Source organism: Brachyistius frenatus, unplaced genomic scaffold, assembly GCF_029030835.1.
Source record: "Brachyistius frenatus isolate BFR_SWC_R1_liver_20210118 unplaced genomic scaffold, ASM2903083v1 Contig_98, whole genome shotgun sequence".
Taxonomy (NCBI): domain Eukaryota; kingdom Metazoa; phylum Chordata; class Actinopteri; family Embiotocidae; genus Brachyistius; species Brachyistius frenatus.
The window spans coordinates 230,792-257,979 of NW_027210697.1; the positions used below are offsets into that span (position 1 = coordinate 230,792).

Sequence of the window (27,188 nt, forward strand, 5' to 3'; positions counted from 1 at the left end):
CAGACGACTGCTGAGGTCACAGATTTGCTGTTGATCTTAGTAAATATTGAGATATTTTGTGGTCAGAACTTCCTTTTTGAATAGCATCTGGTTTGGGTTTCTCGTTAGTTGCCACGGAGACGATGCTGCAAATGAACTGAAGGACATACGCAGCTGTTGTTAAAATAAAATGAATGAACAGAGTGGTCAAATGAAAAGAGAAATAAGCTCCTCAATCAAGCAATGATATATTAAAACTTAAAAGGATTGGGTATGGATGGATTTTTTTTTAAATTTTTTTTTTTATCCATAAGCATTTATTTCTCTATTTACGAGGTCATTTAATGAATTCCTTTTTGTTTATTTGTCAGTTTTGGTCCTCCACACGCCACATTTCGTATTTCTGGGTCACTTTTGTTGCTACAGCTGTCAATAAGCGACCTGAGAACTGAGGTTACATTTTGATGACTCCTGCGGATTTTGTTAACAGCTGATTTGATGAGAAGCTTCAGTGCTGCTTTGGTGTTTTGTAAAATAAAATGAAATGAGATCTTGTTTATTTGAATATGAAGCTTTCAAGTTTGTTTTTATACCTCCCAGATGTCGACAGTCCCATCAGCTTCAGCTTTACTTTGTGTTTTTGGTTTATTTGGAAATGTTAACATTAAAAACAGATAATATTGGTTATTTCATCAGTGTCGGGCAGCAGATATACACAAACTGAAGACAGTGATAATGTAATTGGATAATATTTTAGAGTCAAGTGTTGATGAAAAGCTACCCCAAATTAGTCAATTTACAAAAATAGTAGTTTTGTCATTTCCGGCCAGGTTTCACTTAATATTGCGTTGAGATGTTCTTTTATTTTGAAATGCCTGACCGGAAGCTCCGCGTTGTGCTCAGTCTGTCTTGATCCCTGGTGAATAACAAGTGCTGACCTAAGCAGGAGTCTCAAAACTTCTGCATCAGGACCGGAGGGAGGTCGGACTGTGAACCAGACTGATATATGGACGCTTTCTATTTCAGGAGTGAAGTTTTTGTTGCAGCACATGTCTGTGAAAGAGGCGGATAACACGGACCAGTTACCGTTTGTTAAAAAATGAGCCCGGTTTGGTGTCTTTTGCTTCTCTTTCTGCAGACCGCGGAGCTCCGTCATCTCCTCACGGATCCAAAGTTTCTGTCCGGGTCTGCGCTGGAGACGCAGCCGGCGCAGGATGCAGGGGCGCCTGTTGCCGGGACAGAGGTGTCTCCCTCCCCGGGGAGGAGCTCTCCGGACCGGGTTGAAAGTTCTGGACTTGCCGAACTGAAGCGAGTCGCGCGTGGGTCCAAAGACGGGAGTTTCAGGAAAAGAGACCCGCTCCCCCAGAACAGTTACGGGTCCCCGCGACGGCACGACGACCCGAGCGGCTACTTCACCACACCGCGCAGCGGCCGGTTCACTGCTGCCCCGCTGGGTAACTCCTCGTCCGGGCGCGGGACGGGGCTCCTCAACCCGCTCTTCCCGGTCACCGACGGCTCCTACTGGGCGTACGCCGTCATGCTTCTCGCGCTCGTCCTGTTCGCCGCGGGCATCGTGGGGAACCTCGCGCTCATGTGCATCGTTTGGCACAACTTCTACCTGAAGAGCGCGTGGAACTGCATCCTGGCGGGACTCGCTCTCTGGGATTTCCTCGTGCTGTTCTTCTGCCTCCCCGTTGTCATCTTTCACGAGCTGACCATGAAGAGGTTGCTGGGAGACCTGTCCTGTCGGCTCGTGCCCTACCTGGAGGTGAGGAAAAGCTGAAGACGCGCATGAATGTAAACATTCAACAAACGGTTCGTGACACTTTAAGGTGCCGTTTTAGAAACGGTGAGGTCACTTTTTAAGTTCAGAATTTGAAACTGAAGAAAATGAATCCAATAATAACTAAACTAAAAAAATATATATATACATTTCAAATTAGTAATTCTTTTAAAGATATTAAAAATGAATTTATTAGGTTATTAAGTATACATACATATATATAATTATTACTATTAATACAGGTAGCAACAGGTACTATAGTGGTTTTGCAGTGTTACCAGTAACCTTCTTTACTGCATCCAATTACATTATTATTATTTTTTTACCTTTTTGATTAATTGCTTAGTCAGAAGCTAAATTGTAAAAAAAAAAAAAAAATTAAAAAGTGAAACACATACACGACAGTTTATCAGATTAGAAGATGTCACCTTTAAATGTCTTAAAGATATTCAGATGTCAGTCCATATGATATAAAACAGGAGAAAAAAACTCTTATTTTGGAAGCTGCTGGTGTTTTACTTAAATGAATAATTATTTTTAAGATAATATTTGTCAAATATACATTTGAATAATCAATAAATCCGCTATTTATTTTAGAACTTGTTAACTTACTGTTTAAACTAAACACGTGAGATAAAAGTTTGAAAACAAAGTCTTTTTTTGTTTTCTGAATTCTTGATGACACTAATGCAGAGTCCGGACATAATGAGGCAGAGAGAGTGTTTACACAAACTACTGACACAGTTTACACACTATCAGTTCTGTTTTTATACCCATGTTTGACTCATTGTAAGTGATTTCCACTTCTATAAAGAGACCTCCAGGTCTGTGATGAATGGCCGGCTTGTGTCTTTGTCCGTCCTCAGATCCAGCAGCCGTTCCTTTGAACAAACGTGCTGTTATGGGCTTTCTGGCCTCTTCAGCTGTCTGTTATGAACCGTCGGGCGAGGCCGGTGGGGCCCCGCATGAAGCGACTCTTCTTCCTCCGACCGCAGAACCAACCAGTGAAACACAGAGACGTAGTCATCGGGGAGACTGGGGTGTTTGTTCGCAGGTGCAAAGTTTCCAAAACTGAGTCTTTGAGTAGTATTGCTGCCTCTGATGAAAAAAAGAAAAAGAAAACAAATGCTGGGTCCTATTTCCCCAATGAGCCACGGATAGAAGTCTTTTTTTTTTTTTTTAATGTAGAAAATCAGTTCATGAAGGATTAGCAGCTGTTCAGTTTGCAGAAACAAGTTCATCGCCCATGTTTTAAAATGTACACGATTTCCAGGTCCAGTGCTTTTGCAGCAGGCATAATTCCTGGAATATTGAAAAAAAAGTCTTGCAACTAATACAGAAAATAGAGCTTCGAATGATGATTGTTTTCATAGTTCTTCACGTTTAATTGAACGATAATAATCATTTGTGCTCTAAAATGTCAATGTTATGTGGAAAAAAATGACATTGCAACTTCTCAGACTTAACAGTGACGTCTTAAAACATCTAAACTACAAAGAAATTCAGTTTACAATCGTATGAAACCGAGAGAAGCAACAAATTCTCATTTAAGAGTCTAAGAACTCGAGAACATTTGGCTTTTTGTCATTAAATTTTGTTTCAAAATTGACTAAGAACAATCGATTGATTATCAAAAAAAAGTTGCTGATTGTTTTTCTGTTGATCAAGGAAACCAAATTGTTTTTCCAATGGAGACATTCATGTTGAGAAAATAAGACTTCTGCTTAATATTTCCATCGAAATATCAAAGTCGACAGACTCTAGCTACTGACTTATCTCCGGGTCTGAGAGTCCAGAGGATTATGTGAAGTTGAAAGCTCAGACACAAATAGGATTAATTGAGATTTACCCTCTCAGAGAGATACTGCAGTGCTCTCACAGACTCTCGGGTTTCCCACTGTTGTATTTCCAGTGATTTCATCAGTCTGCTGCTTCGACGAGGACACAAAAAGTCCGGCGGCCTGTGGAGTCCTTGTTTCTGCCTCTAAACCAGATCTGTCCGCCTACAAGAGCCTCAGATCACTGAAGTGGAGTTTTCCTCATAACAGCTTGTATGAAGTAGTCCTTAACAAGGTCGGGCTGCCGGGCCTCCTCCGTTCTTTGTTGCCTCACCTATTTTTATGTTAATGAGCGAATTAAATTCCGGCTAATTAGTTAACGTATTTGAAAATGCTCTTTTGCTCGAGAGGCGTTTAAAGGGGGTCAGGCTGCCAGCTGCCCCCAGTGCTCTGCTGGTTAAACTATTTTCATGCTAATTAAAGCTCTGTGTTAATTATCTTGAGTTGTGTCTTAACTGTCTGAGGTCATTAAGCACTCACAGAGGGAGGACAAGCCTCCGTAATGATAGTCTGTGTTTCAGCCCCAAAGCGCCGACTTCTAATGTGCACCAGGCTCTGATGAATGTCCCCAAGCTGCAGACTCAGCAGTGTTACAACACAAAGACTAATCCCTCTGCGAGTCCCTTTTTTAAAAAAAATTTTATTTCTGCCATCTGACTGATAACGGAAGCTTGTTTTTGTAGCTTTGGCTCATCATGCCCATAGATTATAGCATCACAAAGGAGGAGGAAATCCTTAGAGTTGTTGTCCAAGTAAGCTCTCAGTCGAGCCAGCGGGTCACGTCTGAAATCTGAAATCAGAGCAAGCAGCATGAATTTAAAATGTTCGAAGGACAGCATGAAGGTTGAACTTGAACGTAGCTCTGCATTGCTGAAAAATAGTTGGGTTTGTAATCGTAAATTTGAATTATATTGTGCTGTTTATCAGACGGACCCTTTCAGTACCACTTTACAACCAGGTTCAACCAGGCGGCCTTTTATGAAGGGTTTAAACGTCTTGTTAATTGTTATTATAATATAACTTTTACAAATCATTTTCCAGCTGTAAATAAAAGCAATATCTGAGTCACATAACGGGACATCGGAGTTACAGGAGTTGATTAATTACTCTTCGACTGGTATAAAACTATCCTGGTTGAATCCTCAGACCCAAAATAGAAACAACTGCAATAGAAAACATCTTGTTCTTTGGTTAAAAGCGTGATACTCTGTTGTTTTTTTTACTCCTTTAATGGCGAGTTAAGGCTGAAAATCCCTGTTTTTGAGCATCAGTGATTCACTTTCAGGCTCTCGGTCGGGAGGATGGATTCGGTGAATGTGGTGCTGCTGTTTTGTTCACTTCTGTAACATCGACAGGTTTTGAATTCGCAGCCGCTCAGATTACAAAGCGGTACCACACCAAATACACCAAATACACCGGTCAGTCTGCTACAGCAGACACTGTGTCAGGGTGACGTTTTGCCTCGCTTGAGAAGAACATGCATGTAGGTCCACGTCTGAAAAAAAGGTGGTCGCGTGCTGAAGTACCAAAGTCCATATCGGGATACCGTCCATACTGTTGGTGACAGTTGGATGGATCAAACTCAGGAGAACTTGAGAAATCAAAAGTGGGGGATCAGACTCGATCTGATTGGAAACCTGATGATACTACGTCCCGCCCACTGATAGCTCTAACCTGACTGCACCACTGGCCTGTCAATCAAACAGACACGCTCTCCCCCCCCCCCCCCCCAAAAAAAAAAAAGTCGTTTTGAAGTTGTTTTTCTAATAAATGACAGGATTTTTTTCAGATGGACCGCCAGAAAATGTATAAGAAGGAGTGACTTTAGCTAACAACACTGAGATAACTAGGGTAGACCTTTTATTGACTGAGAATTTTATGAGAGAAGTTGAATGGAAGTCTATGAAACTGGAGGCTTTTTGGAGCCGACCTCTAGTGGCACTCGGTGGTATTGCAGTTTTAAGGCACTTCTGCATCGGCCTCTTTTCTCAGACCCGGAAGCTACGAACACTTTTATATAAAGTCTGTGCTTGGCGTGAAGACTGGAGGCTGTGGGTCAACAAAAACACACCTGCCAACACCTCTAAAGGCTCACAAATGGACACGTCGTCTCTCATTTGTTTCATCACATAACAGAAATGTGGAAATTTCAGATTTAGGAGGGAGCTCCGCTCTGGGGATTACTTTAGCTTGTACTGCAGACTTGATGGATGAGAGCAGCGTGCTGGTGCGGCGCTTCGAGCTGCGACCACACAGTAGGAGACCGCAAGTGTGAACAGTCGCCCGTCTCCAGCCGGACTGGTCTTTTAATTAACGGCGTCACTTCATTTTAATTAATGAAGTGATTTCCTGTTCTTTCCTGTCGTTTCTCTGCCAGGTGACCTCTCTCGGCGTGGCCACGTTCAGCCTCTGCGCTCTGAGCATCGATCGTTTCCACGCCGCCACCGGCCCCGGGCCCCACCAGACCCCGAAGGTGGAACCCTGCCAGTCCATCCTGTCCAAGCTGTCCGTCATCTGGGTGGGCTCCATGGTGCTGGCCGCTCCCGAGCTGCTGCTGTGGCAGCTCCTCCAGGAAACCGTCCGCCTGCCGATGCTCCCCGCCAACCTCCATCAGAGCCAAACCACCGGCTCGCTCATGGCGGCCTTCAGGTCCCGAACTGACGCGCTGAAGGTGGACATCTGTCTCCGCGAGCCGTCCGAGGAGCTGCCGGAGAGCGTCTACGCCCTGGTGCTGACCTACCACGAGGCCCGCATGTGGTGGTTCTTCGGGTGCTACCTGTGTCTGCCGCTGCTCTTCACCCTGGCCTGCGACCTGGTGACGAGGCAGGTGTTGGCGCAGCGCCTGCCGCAGAAACCCGGCGGCGACAAGGTGACCGTCAGATGCTCCTCCACCTCTTCGTCCTCCTCGATGACGAAGAAGAAGAAGCCCCACGTGAGGGAGCACAGGCTGCGCACCACCGTGATGGCGCTCACCGTCCTGTACGTCGCGTGCAACCTGCCGGAGAGCATTTGCAACATCACCCTGGCGTACGTGTCGTTGCCGGTGACCGCCGCGCTCCCGGCTCTGGTTCTGCCCACACTGAGTCTGATCGGACAGTTCCTGCTGTTCGCGCGGTGCTCGGCGACGCCGGTGCTGCTGCTGTGCCTGTGCCGCTCGCTGGGCCAGGCCTTCATGGACTGCTGCTGCTGCTGCTGCGAGGAGTGCCTCCCCGACGGCAACTCCTCTTCGTCCTCCTCCGCCTCCACCGCCGCCACCTCCACCCTCTCCTCGCCCACCTCGCTCTCGCCGCCCTCCCTGGCTCCTTCCAGCAAAGAGGAGACGGAGAAGAGCGCGACGCCGACCGAGCCGGCAGTCCTCGACAGAGCGAAAGACTCTCCGGCAGCGATCGGGACGCCCTGCTGAGGTCCAGAACTGAAGTTAAACACAACTTTGAAAGATCGTTCGGGTTTATCACAGCTTGGTTCTTATTTTGGTAGTTTTGTCCAACATTTCACGAAATAATAACAACATTTTAGTCAGTTGATAGCTGAGATCTGGGAACATGGTTGCATCACTAAAATAGATCTGACAGGACAGATCGTTTGGGAACGAACCAAAATGTTATTCAGATGATACTACACAGCCAAAGGTATGAGGACAGCCATGTTTCACTGTGTTTTTTTTGTGATTGCCAGATCTAATGAAAGCTCATTTTTTTCACTGAAGAAATTTCGTGCCAGTGCTCTTGTGGATTAAATGAGAGAAAATCCTGCAATCAGGATCTCAAAATCCAGTAAAATTGTCATCATACAGAGGAAATGTTGTTCCTCATTTTTGACCATGTAGTGCGAACGAGCCCGGTGTTACTTGACCGAAATTCCTTGTGTGAATTAATATAAATATATATTCATGGCCAGCTTATATTGAGGATTGTTTCCATTACTTGCATCCAATTGGGTGTCAACCTTTGGTCCATTTTGAAACTGTTGGATGTCGTTGCACTGAAACCGTTCGCACCGTTGCTCCGAACGTTGTTGGAACTACTTCAACGTCATCGCGCTCAGCCACGCCCACTGGATGCTGATTGGTCCGACCTTCAGAGGGGCCGAGCAAACCTTGATGCAAACAGGGTTTCCAGACTTTCATCACAGTAAAGGCTGAAGCTGTGTGTCTAAACCACTTAAATTGATATTAAAGTTAGTTTTCTTGCCGGTAAAATTACAATATAAAGCAAGAAGAGGATCTGTGAAGTGTGATGAATATTAACATTGCTGAATTTCTCTGTTAAATTAACCTGGAAGTTTGTTTCCAATAATCATCTGCCTGCTCGTGTTTCACAACCTATCAGGCTTTTTTCTTCTTCTTCTTCTTCTTCTTCTTTTTCTTTCTCCTTGATGCAACCAGATTAAATCAAGGTGATATATTAATAACCTTTTTTTTTTTCAGAGGTTAGCTATTATAACTGATCAAATGGTCAAAATTCCCAAAATAAAACCCAGGTTGTAATAACTTGTAATAGTCCTTTAGTCTCTGTATAAAGTGATTGGTAGAGCCACTGTAGATCAGAAGTTTGTCTGACTAGCGTTACATTTTTACACAGATTATAGATTGTTTTTTTAAAAGGAGATTAGATGGATTTAATTCCATTATTGGACATTGGATATTAAACAACATTGTTGTTTTGCAGTTTTTTTTTATGGTAAATGTACATGTTGTAGTTATTGATAATTGTCTAATACTTGTTCAGGGTGGTAGTGTTACCTGTAAGTACTGTATAAAAGACACTGGAGAATTTGAATTTTGTGGATTTTTTTTAATTTTTTTTTTTACTATTATTTGTTTATTGTTGCTGCTCATACATGACGCATGTATGTCTAAATTACACCTCGTCTGCAAAAGATTTGTCAAATAAGTAGGACATCGCAGCTACAAATGTGAATTGCTAGCCGCGTAGATAGCGGGTTTAAAATAGGATGAGTTGTGATGTCAATCAATTTTGAAGCAATGTGAAACAAACGTTTGACTTTTTTTTACTTGTTTTAGTAGTTTTGGTTGAATAAAATGTCAATTTTCTTCAAGAAAAAAACTTGTTTTTTTTATATCCTGTGAGTAATTGCCTGTCAGTGTGTTTTTTTAATGTTTGGTACTGTAATACACATGCCGTTGGATGGATGCAGAAGCTTTTATACTCTCTGCAGCACAAATGTGGATTAACTGTCACTGACAAGTCCCCAACAAATCCTCTGTTTCCCTCTGTTAAAAACTACAGTGCACAAATACCAGTGGGCTTCAGACTAAGTTCACCCGGCAAGTTAGGGAAGTTAGAAAGTATTCAGAGACTGACTAACTCATTGTTGGCTTTGGTTTGCACCTGAAATTTGTAAAGTAAGAAAAATATGAAATTACTTTAGCCATATCCTTTAAGTGTCCTTGTGCACCCACAAAAATGTCTCCCTGTTAAACAAAAAGTTCACTTGACAAAAACTGTCAGTAATGGATACTGAGACAGTGTCAGAGTGGATTTATATGTGTTTATATTAAACAATGGCAGCATCATTTTGGAATCTGATGACATCCAGGGCCAGTTCAGGGCTTGATGAGCAGAAAGAAAGTCTGAGAAAATAGAAAAGTAAAAAAAAAAAAAAAAACATAAATGAACAAACAAACCAAGTGAATGACGAGAAATTTATTTTCCTTCCAATCAAAGTTGGAAAAACAGGCCAGAAGACAAAGAAACAGTTCCTGGTTCCCCTAAACCATCACCTTATTTAGTAAGTATCTTTTGGGGGGTTGTTGTGTGGATTCATTTTATTTAAAAAGAGAAAGATGACTCATGTCGACTCTGATCTCCTCTGGAAGGAATGCTGCGCAGCAGAGCTCCCGACACCCACTGAAGGAGGAAGCTCTTCATGCCTGACTGTGACGCTCCTTTTTGTCATTATTCAATTATTGAAGGTCACAGCTTCACAATAACAGTTGACCTTTGAGTTTCTGCACACATAATGAACACAGTCGCTCTGTGACCAGTTGCTCGGGAGAACAGACAAGAATTTCTTGCCCGCCCGAGTATTTTCGGGACTTTCTCAGCTTTTATTTAAACATTGGCCTATGGATTTGTCATGCAATTCTTCTGGCAGAAAATATCTACAGAATTGTACAAACACTGTGGAGCAGCCAGAACGCTGTCGTGTTCATTCAGAAATGTAAAACCTAAAACACAGGTTTAGAAATATTAAACATATTTTAAACGTGAACGTTTCTACCAAATTTCCAGAAATTCCCGTGGGGCATTCCTGAGATAACGCACTCACGAGAATGGGTCAGATGGAGAGGACGAACGTGAGGACAATGTGACTTTGACCTTTGTCAACCAAAACCTAATCAGTTCTATATTGAGTTCAAGTGAACGTTTGCACTAAATTTCAAGAAATTCCCTCAAGGAGTTCCTGAGATATCACGCTCACAAGAATGGGAGGATGTGAGGTCACTTTGACCTTGGCCATTGACCTTTGACCCCTAGTATGTAATTAGTTCATCCTTGAGACCAAATGAACATTTGTTCCAAATTTGAAGGAATTCCATCACAGACTTCTTGAAATATTGGGTTCACAACAATTGGTTGGATGGATTGTCAGAATCTGGACATCAGCACAAGCAGGCAAAGACTTTTATTTAGAAATGATATCCTACTATAGATTTTGCAGCAAAAAAAAAAAAAGAAAGAAAAAGTTTTTAACTGTTTCGTCAAAAGAAAATTGTGTTTTAATTTTGCCAACCGCTTCAATTTTACAACCATGAGTCAGGGCAGTATTTTAAAACCAAAGGTGCTGTTGCCGAGGCAACAAAGGGTAGGTAACTTTAAGGAAGTAGTAACTTTAATGCACAACATGGCCTAGTTTAAGTGATCATGGTGAGCCAAACTCTTTTCTAAATCTAACCAGGGTCGTAATGGTTAGTGGAACATGAGTCGTTAGTCAAATTTACAGATGTCAGTTAATGGATTTACAAATGAACAATTTAGTAAACAAAATTACACAAGGTAAACGTTTTCGTATAAGTCCAAACGCAAGCCTCCGACTGGTTCACACCGACCGATTCAAAATCAGGCCTCACCCCTAAACTGGAGCCAAATCTGGCTGCTCTGCTTGGGCTGGATCTGGCGGGAAGTTTGTCCTCCTGGACCAGAGAACAGGACGTTTCTCCATGAGCGTTTTAATGGGCCTACTTGGCTTGAAATCTGGGACAAAGAGGGTGGCTAACTGTTTAGGCTCAGAATGAGTCTTTTATCTTGTGCAATTTTATGTGCTATTTTTTGCCGCGGGACTAATCCAAGACCCGAACAGGAGGCACCAGACGGGCCAACACGACACACAGGAAGACGGGCGGGGAGGTGGAGGTTCTACTAACTCGATGCTTCACTCTCACCGAGCCCAGCTGTCCCGAATAAAGCCCAAAAAACAAAACAAAAAATCACATGAAGCCTGAAGCAGTGGGGGAAAATATCAGCTGTTGTTCAGCTGGATGATTATTTGAAGTGAATGAAGAAGTTCAGAGTACGGAAACCTTCTGTTTTGGCTACTTTGGATGCTTTGATTTTGCTGCGAACACCTGGAGGCCCTTCACAGATGCAGACTTCACTTTAAGAACCGCCGCTGTAAGTCGAGTCCCGGTTCCTTTTGAGCTGAAATATTTGTCCTCCCACGTCGCTGTGCCTGGGCAAAGAGAAGGAGGAGGGGAAGCCTCAATAAGGCCTGCTTTGTTCAGGCGTCCCCCTCTCTGGCTCGGAGAGAGAGACACTTGAACAAAGCCGCATATCAATCGCCATCCAGCCGAGGGAGTTGCTAAGCTACACGACACCCGCCGCCTCCCACCGGCCGCCCCCCCCGTCACGGAGGGAGCGGAGAAGAAAGAGGGCCAAGATGCAGCAGGGGAGGGAAAAACTTCTGCGGTTCGCCCAGATGAGCCAAAAAAGCAGAGGTCCTCTCTTCTCGGTCGCCACGACAACCAGCGGAGACACAGCAGCATGGTGGCTCGGAGTTGGCAACGTGGCCCGAAACCAAACAAGGTCCTCGGTGTGAACCGGACTGAGGCCCGTGTGTGGACTCCGCGTGGTCCTGCTGTGTTTGTGACTCAGATAAAGTTGTTCACATTGTGTAACTTCGTCTGAGTACCTGCTTGTAGATCTGTGAACTGAAACGGTGCCATTAACAAATCAATTACTGATGATCCATTTGGGTGCCAAGGAATTACAGAAATGCAGTGTGAAGAAAGGAAATGATGATATTATCTCAAATTATGCATTAGTTAAGCAGTTTTTTTGTGTGGTTTTTTTTTAGTGTTACAGAATCATATTCAACATCAGTCTGTATTGTAAACATTGTGGGCTACATCCTGTTCAAAACTCTGCACTGCACCATCACAGAGCCCTCTAACACACATATACACATATAGCCATCTTGCCTGCTTGTGTCTGGGTCGTATTGTGCCGATAATGAGGGTCTCCTCTGTGCGCGCTGACAGTTGCGTTTTTGACGCTTGTCTTCTTGTGCGTCCGGCCCCAGCAGGCTCAGGAAACTCACAGCACAATATAGTTTTTTTTTTTTTTTTTCGACCAAAAACGACTGCCCGCTGCCGATGAGCGATGCTGAGTCCCATCCGCGAATGAAACACTCTCTGTCGGATAAATGCAGAGTCAGCACAAAGCATCAGCAAACTGAGACATCAGGGGGGGGGTGGGGGCCTTCAATTAACTTTAATGGTCATTATTTGAGGTATTGAAGGTACGATAAATCATTTTATTACTACGCCCTTTAATGCCCACAAACTAAAGATTATGTTTCAATAGCTGGTCATGCTTCAGTTATTAAGTCGGTAATGTTTTTAATTACACATGCACATGTTAAGCTTTAGAAATGTCGGTGGTTGTAGTTGTGAACTTTTAACAAAGCCAGACCAGCTATCTCCTCCTGCTCGTATGCTAAGATCAATTTCTGTCGTCTCAGCTCACTTTCAGAAAAAAAAAAAGCTTATTTAATTTGATTTGTTTATTTGTTTAAATTGTTTGGGACTGTTTCATAAAGATGGTTTAGATTAAAAAAAAAATGTAATCTTCCATGATGCCTCAAGCGAACTGAGGCAGATCAATTAGAAAGTCACGTCATTTTCAATATTATATTTTGTGTACGGAGCCTGTTTTTTTTTTCTTCAAACCACAAAATATTTCAGAATCAAAATTTTAATTCTTAAAAAAAAAAAAGCATGCTGAGAAGTCTTGTGAATGTGCTGATGCTGTTTCATTCAACTCAACACATCAAGTCAAAAGTTGCAAAGTGAAAATAAAAACTAGAATTTTTAAGATGAATTCATTTGAAGTAAAAAAAATAAAAATAAATAAAAACATGAATAAGCCTACATGGACAGTGATCAAAGATTAATAGACTCCTGCGAGGTGGTATGTGTTTATGAGTTTTTAGTCAGTAGCTCTTCAGCAGGTATGTCTTTTATTGTCTGATTGGTAGTGGGCGGGGCTTATCAATTAACCCGGTGTTCTTCAGGTGTGAAAATGTGGGAATAAACAGACCGGAAGTCGGAGCAACGTTTCTACGCCTTGAGAAATGAAAGCCGACCGTCTCCATATTTGTTTTCATGTTTGGACTCAAACACCACCGACAGTAAAGAAAACTTGAGGAAACACCGTCTGCCGGAGCTGCTGCTGACCGGAGGTAAGTCCCTCACGACCTACTGCCCGCCGGCCTTCTCTTTTGCTTTAAGTCGGTTCATGTGAGGAAATGGATCTAACCTCGCCATCACGACCTGCCCTGTCAATCATTCTCCTAACAGTGACGTTAGCGGGTCAATTAAAGACTTATTTCGCCTCTGAACCTCTCAGATGATCTCATTTAAAAAAAAACATTTTAAATTTTATTTTATTTTTTTAAGATTGGCCAGTTCAGATAATCCAATATTTAACAAGAAATTGTGAAAAAAGTCCAAAGATTTGTGCATCAGGATTAGTTTTTATTCTATTATTCATCACATTAATCTTCAATATGTTATGGCCATTTAGTGACTGATTGGAAACGGTTGGATTAAACTACCTAACTATAAATGGTTCAGATTCTGGGTTCTCAACCACAGTGAAACATAAATGAACAAGCGGGTTGTTTATGTGAGCTGAATGTTTTTAACGCAGCATTATGCAGCTAATGAAGTCCTCCAGGATGGCTGATTCCCCCCCCCCCCAGCAGCTACTTCCTGCATTTACTGTCCGTCAGACGAGCGTTTTGAAAGGAGTCCTGTAAGAATCCAGATTTTTTTTTTTTGGAGAGCTGCGGGAGGCTGGAGCAGCTCGCTCTGCTGTACAGCGTTTTGTGGGAGTTCTCTGAATCCCTTCAACAGCGGTGATGCGGTTTGTTTTGATGCACCTGTGGCTGTCTGTGGAGGCTGTAACGGTCAATCTCAGGAGAAAACCGGTTTAACACTGGAGGTGATGTAGTTCACCGGAGCCATGCAGGCTGTAAAAGCTGTTCTCTCGCGCCGTCTTCGATCCACCTCCTTTTGCTTTTAAACCTTCAGCACCTCCACAGCTCACATCACTGCTGACTGATACTGATGACTACCACACTTATACTAGATAGATAGATAGATGGACTTTATTGATCCCACAATTTGTCTGCTACAGCAGCGTGAATAAAAATCGAAGTAAGAATATATAAAGTAAAACTGAACAGTATATACTAATAAAATGAAATGACAACAGTGCAACGGGCAGCAGTTTAGTGCAAAAAAAAAAAATTGTCAGTGATGTAGGACAGATTTAGGACAGGGGAGACTTCAACTCTTTAACTCGTACTATCCTCTGGACAGATTATTAGTTTCAGATCAGCCTCTGTGATTTTCAGGAGGAGTGAATCAGACCCAAAGTCGTCCCAGTGTTCCTCCAGCTGTATTTGTAATGGGAGTATTTTCACTCCGAAGAATTACTTCTTGAGTACTTCTTCCACCACTGCACCATACAGTCGGTCCCACGGAGGCCGTGGTCCGACCCCGCATGCTGCTGGAGCCCCACAGAGACCGCGGGACTCTGAGCTGCCCGTCAGGACCGGACGGTCCGGATGCTTCCCCGTCCTCTGTCACCAGAAACACAGAAGAGGGCCAGTTGGTTCCTTTCAGTGCGAAGCGGCAGGCGGTGGAAGCTGACCGGTTACCCACCAGCAGGCTGGGGGTCGGGGTGGCGGGGAAGGGGGCCGGCCCGGGCCACTTCCCCCATTGAGGACTTAAAGAGGACATGGGAAACATCAGCGAGGCCTACAAATAAACTCTGGGGGTCCCTTTCAAATCCTGAGCAAACACAGCTTTCATTAACTTGCCCACACTCGGGGAGGAAACAAAATACAAAACAGAAAAACATTAAACGGGCGCCGTGGCGCCGCCAGGTCCGTCTGTCCCAACATCCGATTAGACTCGAGGGTAAACTGATCAGAATCTGGAGGTCAAAGGTCAAGTTGACGACGATGACAATTTTCACCCTACAGGTAAAAGTTTAACGTCTCTGTGACGTCAACATTTTGCGCAAAACTACTTTTTCTTGCCGGTATTCAACGATGTATGATAAAGATGAAAGAAGTTAGGAGTTTGATATCGGTGAAATGATGACTAATCCTGAGAGATTTGAGATGTGATGCTGTCCCTACTCTATCCTGTTGCCACGGTTACCCAATTCACATCCTGAACAAGTTCACAGTCAACTTCAGGGGGTATTTATTAAAAGGGGTTGCAGGACTGATTTTGCCCACACGGGGGCAGCGTTGTTCCACATCATGTGTCGTACACATGGCGAAAGTGACACCAGGACAGATTAAAGATGGTCAGAGACGGTTTGTGTGTTCTTAAAGTAAACATTAATTAACTTAAGTGTGAATCGGACAACAGAGAAGTACAGTAGTATAATATTAGCTTGAAAAACTGGACGTTTTGTATTTCATATGTGGCACAATATTATATGTTATAAAACCCTAAAACGAGCATAAAAATAAATGAAAATAATCTCCAAGAAGTTTTTTTTTAATTATTATTATTGGTTTTCATTTGTATGGCGAGATTTTGACTTTTAAGACTTTAACAGACGAGAATTAGAAAGATGTTGAAGTTGGTGACATCAGCGAGTTTTGGACGCAGATCATCAGCCACGCGTCTTGTACGTCTTCCTGTACACTCCTTCCTCCGGACGCAGGTGACCGTTTTTAAAAGAAAAATTTGTATTCACTTTTCCACATGGAAATCTTTCAGAGCCCTTAAAATGTTTTATTATGACTTCCTCGACTTTGTCATGGCAACAAACCGTAAAAAAATAAAAGATCTGCAGTTTTGTGATAGCGGTTCAACGGCTGGTATCCATTTTAACTACAGAACATGACTGCTGAGGATTTTCCATGAGCACTGTTCGTGTGTGTGTGTGTGTGTGTGTGTGTGTGTGTTGGATCTGAAGGCTGCATGTTTATACAGGAAGCCGGCAGCTCCCTTACCGAGACCAGCTCACGACGTCCATATTTAGACTCTCTCAGGTCCAACAGCTCGGCTTGTTTATGACCTCGAGACACAATCCCGCATTCTATCACCGCATATGGTTGTGTGTGTGTGTGTGTGTGTGTGTGTGTGTGTGTAGTGACACAATCACAATGTGAAAACTAAGCGAAGCCCTCAAACGGTTAACGGTGACGGTTTTGAATTCGGGTTGATCATTTAAATCGAAGAAGTCGATAGAATGTCCTCACAAGTGACACAAACAAGCGTGTGTTTGCCGTTTATCTTCCATCTTTGTGAGGACCAGCGGGACGTTTAGACCTTGAAAGTTGCGGCTGCTGCTCGCGGAGTCCTGATTTTAAGAAGCATCTCGAGGTGCAGCTGAGAGAGAGAGAGAGAGAGAGAGAGAGACGAAGGTGTCCAGTTTGGGAAGCTCGAGAAAAGCTCTTTGCTTTTTGCAGAAGGTTTGGATTCATGAGATCACGACCTCCAACACACACTGCGGTTGAATCTAAATTTGATCCAAAGACAACTGGAGTTGTCGTTTCTTAAAGACACCTGACAACCTTCAGAGACGCACAGTGGTGGTTTGCAGCCGGGATGAGCTCCAGCAGGCCGAGTGGCGCTCTGCTGGATAACCGTGGATTGTGTGTTAAATTCTTGTTTACGAGTGAAAGCAAATTGGAGCTAGACGGGTATGTTTTTTTTTTTTTTTGCGATGTTGTGTCCTAGAGGGTCGATTAATCTACGTCCCAACTCGTACTGATTATTTGTGAAGCTTCCAGACTCCTCCTGATCATCTGGGACCAAGTTATTCGGGTTTTTTCCAGAGTTGAAGCCGCTTTGAGTTTCTGTGCTCCCAAACCAGCTTCCTGAATACGTCTGATAAAACCGTCAGCTCAGTAAATTAAATATGTAACAAATATGTATGCGTCTACTAAGCGCCTTGAGCGACCTTTTATTTTTATTTTTAAATTTGTTTTTATTGTCCTTTTTAAATGGCTGTTTAATTACTTCTTAATCTTATTTTAATGTATTTCCATCTTCTGCAAAACACTTTGAGTTGCCTGGCGTCTGAATAATATAAATAAGCTTTAACCTTGCCTTCAGTAAAGACTGAAAGATGACATTTACAGAGTGAGAGGTGGCGGATAATGAGTTTCCTCCGTAGGGTGTCTGGGCTCACCCTCGCCGAGAGGCTGAGGAGCTCGGATGTCACAGCGAGCCGCGCTGCTGAAACCTTTTACATTTTAAAAGGAGACAGTCAAGGTGATTCGGGCATTTATTAAAGATGACTCCTGAACGCCTCCCGCTGGAGGTCGACTGGACATGTCCACAGTCTGACCTGCATATTGAACACCTCGGGATCCCCCCAGGAGGAGCAGGAAGAGGAGGAGGAGGATGCTGAAGAGGGGGAAATCTGGACTGCCTGTTTTAGTCTGCCGTCATGACAACAAGCCCCCGGGTCAGCATCAGAAAAAAAAAAAAAATCGATGGACAGTGGATGACAAAGCAAATCACAGCTGACATTTTTTTTTTTTTTTTTTTCTTTTAAGCGAGGACCCTTTTCGTATTATCATTTTTGCACAAAGTGGAGGAAACATCAGCTCCTCCTCATCTTCAAAGGCAGAAATTATGTAAACTTGTTCAGGCTCATTTACTTAAAAATAAATTAAAAAAAAAATCTTCAGACGTAAAGATTTTTCAAATTACGGCGTCTGAGGAAGCTGCAGATGTTCCTGAACACCAAACACAATATTTATTTTTCAGTACTGCTGCTGGACAGAAGAATCAGTGTGTTTATGGAGTGTGTTAAACTGAGGGATTGAAAACGTGTTAATTTCTGGGTAAAGTAATTAAAAGCTGCAGGTATTTCTGCAGGTGATGCGTTCACATGCTGCGGTTGTTTCCGGTCAGTGCAGAACAACAGCGCGAGACAACACAAGAGTCCTAAACGGCAAGTATGTCATTTTAAACACGGCATCAGATTTCCAGATTTCCAGCTAATCCGGGGGAATCCCAAGGCGTTCCCAGACCAGATGAGATGTATAATCCCTCCAGCGTGTCCTGGGTCGGTCCCGGAGTCTCCTACTAGTCGGGCGTGCCCTGAAAACCTCCAGAGGGAGGCGCCCAGGAGGCGTCCCGATCAGATGCCCGAGACTCCTTCAAAGCGAAGAAGTAGCTCGGCCACCATGCGGAGGAAACTCATTTCAGCCGGATGTAACCGTGATCTCACCGAAAAGCAAAAAAAACAAAACAAGAACATGTATTTTAACGCAAAAAGATGCTAAATTTAATGAGATGGGGTCGACAGAATAGTCTGTAGAGGAGAGATGCTGTCGGGTCAAATAAAACCGCCTAAGATGGATGAAAGAGGAGTGTAGTGGCCTCGAACTTAACAACAAAAAATAAATCAAAGCTCAAATTTCAAAAGGCCATTGAGGCACCAAGGAACGATTCCTACAAGGGGGGTTCTTCAGACGAGCGTAAAGTTTCAGAGCATTTATTTCAGTTTCCAGCAAACAAACAAAACGCCAGCGTCTCTCTGATCCTGGTAAAAACAACAAAAAACAGAAACCCTTTCCTGGTGCCTGGTTGCTACACCTCCGTACCCTTGTATGTAGATTCACCCGAGGTGCCCGAGCTGACTGGCGCCTTCAAAATAAAAGCATCAACCAAGTACTCTTGTTAATTAAAGTAATAATATCAATACAAATGAACCTATATTATTCAAACAAAATAAAATAGATATGGGTTTAATGAGTGAATACAACTAATAGCTCCGACAAGGAGCTTCATCCAAACCTACTGAAGATTTATTTACATAAGATAAAAAAAAATATATATAAAATGCATGGAAAGGTCATCGCATCGTATTTTCTCCCCGATCGGATGCGTCCTCGCGACCGTAATCAAACTCCTCTTTCATTTGTCTGCCGTGCCACTTGTTACTGAAACCAGTCATCACATTACTGCGGTGCTCCTCTGCCCACTGCTCTGGACAGCAGTGTGTGTGTGTGTGTGTGTGTGGAGGATAATGGTTAGTGTTTTTTTTTATTTGCAGGAATCAAACTGAGCAGTTGCTGTAAGTCGGTGGCCAAACCGTCACGCAGCACCGACTCTCTCTCTCTCTCTCTCATTCACTCTGTCTGTCTCTCCACCTTTTTCTCTGTTTGAAGCCAGGCTGCATTCAATTCCCAGTTTCCCTCCCCCTCAGAGACTCCATCCCATCCTGTCCTTCCCTTTTGTTTCTCTCTCTTCCTCCCACACCTTCTTCCCCTCTCTCACTTCCCTTCTCTCTCGCTTTCTCATCATCCGCCGCCTTCAGCGAAAACCAGCCTCCCAGCAGAGAATTATGAATAGCATTTAAATCAGTGGAGCTTTATTGTCTCCCACCTCCTCTCTACCTGCCCCCTCCATGTCTCTCTCTCCGTCTCCACTTTTCTAACTTTCTCCGACTGTTTTTCTATTGATTATAGCTGTGACCTCACACCCACACCGCTCAGCCTCCATATGCGTTAACCCCTTCCCTCCATCTCTCTCGCTGTCCGGTCTGCTGCCTCGGCGCTCGGCCAAACGCTCCGGTGTTCGCAAACAACATCGCCGCCGCGACGGCATGTGAAATTAAAGCTGAGGCGACGCTAAAACTGTTGCCGTTCTCACCGAAAAGTGACATAAAACCTTTTTCACAGCAGACGTGTCGCAGTCGGGAACGGCTCTGCTGGAATTAACGAAGGCTCGCTTGTGTCAAAGTGAAACCGGCAGGCACAAACACAGGGACCTGAATCTAGAGTGGGATGCAGCCGTCATGAATACACCTGTGCCCTCCTCAAGCGGAAAGCCTCGTTCAGACACAAATCAATTTTTTTTTGTTTTTGTCATATCCGGATAGATTTTGGTAAGTCTTGACAGGAAAAAAAACAAACACATTAAATGCGTTTTGTTTTTTTTCCGGATCTAAGCCACATTTAGAAATGCATTTCAACCACAGACTGTGTATAAAAGTGTTCGTAGCTTCCGGGTCTGGAAAATGAGGCCGATGCAGAAGCGCCTTAAGCTGCAATACCACAGAGTGCCACTAGAGGTCGGCTCCAAAAAGCCTCCACAGCCTCCCGTTCAACTGGTCTCCTAAATTATCGCGTTATCTGATGGGGGGGGGGGGCTTTGCTTCCGTAGTTGGGGAAAAAAAGCCACGTCACGTGCTGTAGCTACGTGTTCGTTGTTACCACGGCAACCCACGCAAGATAGGTTGACGATGTCTCCACGCGGCAAAATCCGATCGGCTCACTCGCAAACAACGCCGTGGACGGTCCGTCCTGGAGATCTCTTTTCAGAAACGCAACGTGCAGCTGTGGGAAAAAAAAGTTCTGTTATGAGGGGAATAAACTTTTTAACAAATACGGTTTGCTCTGAGAGTTGGGACCCTGGCGATGAGGGTTTGAAAGGCTGCTGACTCGCCTGGAGGAGGAACAAAATGATCCACTGCCGCTTTTAAGTTCCGATCGTCTTAAGTTCATCTTCATGCCGCGTTCATTCGAGCGAGCCAAGAGATGTAAACGGGAAGTTATATAGACGGAGAGGGTTTTATTTTTTTTTTTTTTTGCTTTAACAGTTTTGTCGACGATCAACGTGAGGAAAACAAATTCTGGTGAGAAAGTGGCAAGAAATGTGGGGAAAAGACCGAGGTGTCGACCGGATGTGTTTTCAACGTGTTCCTTTTAAAAAGTATCTTGGGAAAAACAATACTGTGATCGCTTCACCTCGTGTTTGTTTACAGCTCGCAAAAATATCATTTTTTTTTTTTTAGGAAAATGGAAGTCGAGAGCGCGACTCGACCGACTAATAGTCAGAAATGGGACAAGAGGGAGCTTTTTTTTTTTTTTCTTCTTCTTAATCTCAAATGAAGCGTAGAGATGAGAAGACGGTAAAAGATTTAACCTGATGTCTGATATTACGAAACATCCTAAAGAGAACGTAAGTTTACAGTTCTCCATCGTTGATCGATATATTCAGTGTGAAAAGAAACCCAGATAGACGAAAAAGTGTTTCAAGAATGTTTTCACACCGAGTCCAAATTTAGACGAGACATTTTTCACAAAAACGGTGTAATTAAATCGTTGAGCTTCTCCCGCTTCTTGAAAACTAAAGTTGTAATTTGTGCTTGACCAATGGCATGCGTCTGCTTAATGATGCCACAAGATTGTTATTCTACCCACTTCCTCCACGTTTTATTCAGTAAATTATCTGTAAATGAGAACAATTTAATTGTGATAGCTGCGTTCCTCCCTCTCTACATTTCCCCCCTTCGTCTCATCTCCGTCTCTCACTAGCTGAATGAAAAATTAAACGGTTTCAAGTCAATCGGCAGCACGCACAGGCATTTATATACATTATTATACGGCCGAGACGCAAGCAAAACACGGACTTCGTGTCTGATGTGAATTTGAATGAGCCGCCGCTGACGGCTACAAAAAGCAGCAGATCGTCCCTTTGCAGCTGGATCCTGTGCAACTGGGCACATTTCAAACAAACTAGTTCAGACCCCCGCCCACATCTGGAGTCAAAGTGTCTCTACCTGTTCTGACTGCCCACGGTGGAGGGGCGGGGGGGCGGCGGGGGGGGGGGGGGGAGAGCATGTCGCAGAGAGGAGGAGGAGGAGGATTGTGTTGGGGAGGTGGGGGGGGGGGTTGTATGCAGTCACCTCTGTCACACGTCTGCACAGCTGGCTGTCAATCAGATCATTCGTTTCACAAAGTTGAAAATATTGACTGTTGACTTAACGCTGAGCTGACACTGCTTTTAGCAAAATTAGGTGCTGGAGCAAAAATTGAAAAAGTGTGTGTGTGTGTGTGCGTGTCTTCAAGTAGATGGAAAAATGATTAATTTTTCCATGTGGAGGTTGAGCTGCTAGAATTAGAAGAACAGCCACCAGTTAATCAGTGTCACAGCTTGAGCACCACGACTGCAGCACCGGGGTGGTTATATAATGTATGACTGTGGGATTCCCAGCAGCTCTGCCTCCTCCACTCAGCAGTCTGAGGAGGAAGAGGAAGAGGAGGGGAGGCGAGGGGGCTGCAGAATGGATGGCTGCCGAGGGAGGAGGGTATTGATGTTTGTGATTGTGATCATGAGTGTGAAGGCCTCAGATTGGCCGCCAGCTCCTCCACTCTTCAATAATCCAATAATTACAAGCAGCATCTTAACAGGGGATCCCTCGGCTGCTGCAGCTCGGCCTGTTTGCGCTGCGCAGCCTTGAGGAAATTACATCCAAGAGGCTGCGCGGCAACACCGGCTCTCCGGGAGGAGTGTCGGCGTTTCTCGGATTAACCAGCTGACACTTTTCATCGGGATTACAGAAGCCAGATTAAAATGACTGTTGACGGTGAGATCGGTGCACAAAGCAACTGTCGGGTGCTTCTTATGGACTCGAGAAGCCATAGCTTTGGTTTTTTTCTACCCTACATCCAGATGTCTCAGGCTGAACCTGCCGTACTTCGACTACTTCCTGAGTTGTTTTTTTTTTTTTTACCACCAGTAGAGCTACTTCCTGTGTTTTCAAGAGGGGCTCCTCATTTTAGTTAATATTGGTGCGAACATGTCGAATGTCTTCCCAACACCGTCTGTAGTACTCCGCTCCGAGCCCGTTGGTTTCAACTGAAGACGCAGATCTTTCACAAACCTGTTGTCGCGTTTGTTAAAACATGTTAGTGCCTTCCTGAAACAGATGGACAATTTCGTTTTTAGCAAATGTTACGCAATCAGGAGGAAATGGTGCATCTGTTGGGGACTATTTGAAGCAGTGGATTAAAACACCTTCAGTACTCTTGTGTAGTCATGAATTTAGATTTTTTTTTTTTTTTTTTTTTTGTGAAAAGCCATTAGACCATAAAAAGTTGTTTTAGTATTGACTTGTCTATAAAGAAATGTTTTTTTTTTACCAACGCGTGGTAGTAATGAGTAACTACCACCAAAAGGTGGCGATAATACACATGAAAGCTGTTTGTCGGCAGCTTTAAACCGCAAAACAGGAAAAAAGCGTTACTACCAGGCTCTGGAAACGTAATGATAAATGATAAACAGGAGAAACATGCAAAAATCCTCCAAAGTCCTTAAAAAAACCCCAAAAAAACAACAGCTCACGGCTCCAAAATGAAGCTGAAGACACGCTTCCCATCTGCTTCGGAAGTTATGGGATAAGTGCACATGAAGTGAAACAAAATCCTCATCTTTAATATTTAGTTGAAAACACTTTTGCGGTTGGTAACACCCTGAACGACCCGTTTCTCGCTTCCTCCTTCCTCTCGCGCTGACTGATATCACAGCTCGGTGTGTTTTACTGGTCCGCGGACACACGGTAAACTCTGGATTCGCGGCCTCCTCCCCTCTCGGTGTGAATGGGCGTCAGGAAGACGGCTGAATACTTACCGCGGCCTTTAGTGTCTCCGCTCGCAGAAAAAACGAGACTAACCGAGGTTCGAGTGTGAACATGTGAGGAAAAGAAAGACGAGATCTATTTATGCCTTTTTGTTTTGCAGTCGGGGTTGACGGGCAGATCCATACGTCCGGCCCTTTAGGCGCCTTCAAAGGTGCGGCTTTCTCTTTCTTTTTCCACAGTTTTAACAATTTGTGTGGGCCTCCTCTCAGATATAGACAACCTCATGAATATGGCTCAAAAGTTTAAATAAAACTCTGCTTTTTGTTGGACTACTGTTACTGAATCCAAAACTCTTTCCAGGTAAACAACATCTTCCCTCAGTATATCATTTTCGGTTATTTCTGTGCCGAGAGCAGAAGATTTATAAATATGATTATGGAGGAAAAGTTTCTTTTAATGATGCCGACTCGCATTTAATCCATGCTTCATTGGGATCATTGATAAGCCATTCGAAGATGCATTTTATTCGGGCTGACAATCGAGGTGAAGGTGCAGCTAAATCTCCAGGCTGGAGGTCATTTAAGAGGAAATAATGCAATGTTTAATTGGTGCGAGTCTTTTCCTCGATAATAACCGAGAACATCAAAGAGATATAAAAAGTGTGGTAGCATATTCATTTTAGGTACCTGAAAATGACCCAGTAACCATAAAGTAAAGTTTACCGGGTAATTTTTTTGTCAGCCAGTAGAAGTGTTGGTTGAACAGGCGTTTTAGTTGGGAAATGTATATATTTTTCTTTTATGCCTAAATTGGTAAAACCCGATAGAGCCCCGCAAAAGGAGGGAGGAATAGTCCGGTTTAATGCTTGGGAATTCCTCACAGTTCCCTCTTTAGAAAAAGTTTATTTTAAATCTGGAAAATGCGCCATAATCTGGAATTAGCTCCGGTTCAGGAATTCACTGCTTTGGAGAATCTAAGTAGATCAAAACATCACAGGGAAATCTGCAACCTGGTGAGTCCAGTCTGATGTCCTGGTGCTGCTTTATTTCTGACTCTCCAAATTGAAGCTTTTACACGTTTTGTTTTCCTCCCAGCAGCCCATGAATATATTTACCTGTCAACACGTTCAACACTGTCACTCCATCCATTTTTATCATATAAGGTGGAGCTCTCTGATGATACTTTAATATATATATATATATATATAACAAACTCGGGTGCAGCTGTTTGAGCGTTATGGAACCAAGAAACAGCCTCATCACTGGTTACTGATTCATTCTGTATTAAGTTAAATATGCACTGACTGTAAATCCTGTCTCTACATATGTTCAGCTGAACTGTAAACTTGAACTTTGCCCCACGCTGGTGAACCGATCCTTGATGCCGGACTTCCCGAACCCTCTCCACCCACTCAGCTCTCCGCTGATGTATTCAGACTTGAACGCGCACGCTTTTAGAAACGAAACAACAAAAAAAAGACTGTCGGGAGAGATGCTCGGCGTGAACTCAAACTCTCCAACAGCAGCCGATGGACGCTGCAGCTCCGAGTGTTCCTCCGCTGGGAGCCGTTTCCTCTCCGCAGCGTGAATCGATGTGGATTAAAGGAGCTCATCCCAGCAACACGTAGCGGCACGCCGCGCCGATCGCATGACCGTGTGCACTAACAAGGGACGCCGTGCGCGTGCGTGACAAAGTGGCTGCAGCACTTTGTTGAAGCTAGATGCCGCAACGGACACGTGAATAAGTACTGCAACACTTTCTTTGTAGCACACACACACACACACAGAGAGGCAGGAATCCCCTCTGCAGCACCGCTGAATAAAGCTCTGATGGGATGTGGCCTTTTTTTTTTTTTTTCCCCCCCCCTCCCCAGTGAGAGATGTTGGTGTTTGGGTGACGACGCTCTTCAGTCTGTTCGCATTCAGCCTGCTTTCAGTACAATAACGGCTCAAACAGCAGCTGAGAAATATATCTTCTGCAGCCGGACCTTTAAATGTAGTTTGAGTAAATTTCGAACACGGATTACGCCGCCTCGTCCTCGACTTCCTTTGAACCCAGACCGGAAGCCGGTTCCACAGGAGACGGGCCCGATAACTAAAAGTTCTCCTGCTCTGAGAGCGTTCTGGTGGGACGATGCGGTACCACGAGAACTTAAGATATAAGATGGAGCTTGAATAAAAAGAGCTTTTTATGTCGGTAGCAGAGTTTTCTGAGCTTTACCGGGAAGCCGACGCAGGGAAAGTAACTCGAGCAGCAGCACTCTGAGTCAAAACGATATCAAACTGAATTCTGAATTAAAAACAATATCGAGCAAAAACAACACACAAGGATCAGTAAATTATACAAAAAAATAAACTAAATTAAAGTGGACCTAATGCCTCAATGCCAGTGACAATAAATGTATTGAATTATGAGTTGACTTTCAGTCTAGAAATGCTCTGAAAATGTCGCTATTGATGAGTTATTCTGTTTGCAGGAGGTGAGAGAAGTGAAAGAGAAGATAAGGAAACAGGTGCAGCTTCAGGGTTTCAGGTGAGTTCCTCATCGAGTTATCGTTTAGGAAGGCTTCAGCATTAAAGTTGGTCCAAGGATGTTCAGCAAAAAGACACTCAATATTAAAAATTGCACACAAAAATAAATGAAAACAGTAGTTTAAAAACATGTCTCCATGTTTCTTATTCATCAATGCATCATTTTATTACACACAGGAGGCTCGGAGATCAAGAGAAGATGCTGCAGGTTGATGGAGAGGCGACGTCAGGTAAAGTCTTAAAATAAAGCTGCGATTAATTATCTGCTATGAATGACTTTACATTATATTTAAATGAAACAATAAGAAACTGGTAATAAAACAGTGTAAAAGATAATAAAACAAACATTAAATAAATAAAACGGTAAAATCCATAAAAAGTGGTGAGTTATCCTTAAAAATGTTATCCCTCTGGCGCCCCTGCTGGTCGAAGATGGTTTCTGCGGGACGTGGTAATAAAAGTTGAGAGGGGACCAAGATGTAATTCTGAGATGAATCTGGGCCTGCGATTAAATTATATTTTAATCTATCCGAGTTTAACTGTAGAAAATTCATTGCCATCCAGTTATTGATATCTGCGAAGCACACGTGGAGGTTGATTAGTTGATTAGTGTGATCGGTGTCAGAGGAGAGATAAAAAGGAGTGTCATCGGCATAGAAACGGTGACGTAACTGCAGTCTAGGAAGTCGGTTGTTACCTCCTTCGCGTCCCCGCATCAAACCGCCCCTGATGTCTACCCCCCCCCCATTCATAGGCATATAGAGAGAAAAGGAGTGAGGATGATGGAGAGGGAGAGAAATGGGACAGGAGAGAGGTGACGTGGGGGGAGTTACGGCTGCCAGTCTCCAATAAAGTAATAGTAAAAGCCTTCCTCCGCCTGTGTTGGGAGATCGGGCTCCTCGTCTTCGTCCTTCTGTGGAAATGTTGCTGCAGAAATTAAACTCCGTTTGCATGACGGCTCCCCGGCGCTTTCTGACAGCACCGATATCGTCACGGCCACCGACGCGTCCCCAGTTTAGCCGGTGACCTTGCGTCTGTTCCTCAGCGCCCCCCATCCCCTCCCCCTCCTCCCGGTGGTTGTAAAGAGGACGCTCGGCTCGTTCGTCTCACTGTTGTCAAATTTGACTTCGGTGATGATTTCTTCTCCAGTTGGCGTCTTTCGACGTGAAGATTCTGTTTC

General features: G+C 43.8%; 1 protein-coding gene across 1 annotated transcript; it reads left to right on the forward strand.

Moving 5' to 3' along the window:
• The first annotated feature begins 942 nt into the window (after positions 1-942).
• Positions 943-7,673, forward strand: gpr37l1a (G protein-coupled receptor 37 like 1a). Its single transcript, XM_069711267.1, has 2 exons — positions 943-1,747; positions 5,978-7,673. The coding sequence occupies exons 1-2, from the start codon at positions 1,079-1,081 to the stop codon at positions 7,001-7,003; spliced, it is 1,695 nt and encodes a 564-aa protein (XP_069567368.1). The 5' UTR covers positions 943-1,078; the 3' UTR covers positions 7,004-7,673.
• The last annotated feature ends 19,515 nt before the right edge of the window (positions 7,674-27,188 follow it).

Excerpts from the sequence above, each read along its gene's own strand:
- gpr37l1a (XM_069711267.1), top strand. The coding sequence starts at position 1,079 with ATGAGCCCGGTTTGGTGTCTTTTGCTTCTCTTTCTGCAGACCGCGGAG. Across the intron at positions 1,748-5,977 it reads GGCTCGTGCCCTACCTGGAG|GTGACCTCTCTCGGCGTGGC; the intron begins GTGAGGAAAAGC and ends TTTCTCTGCCAG.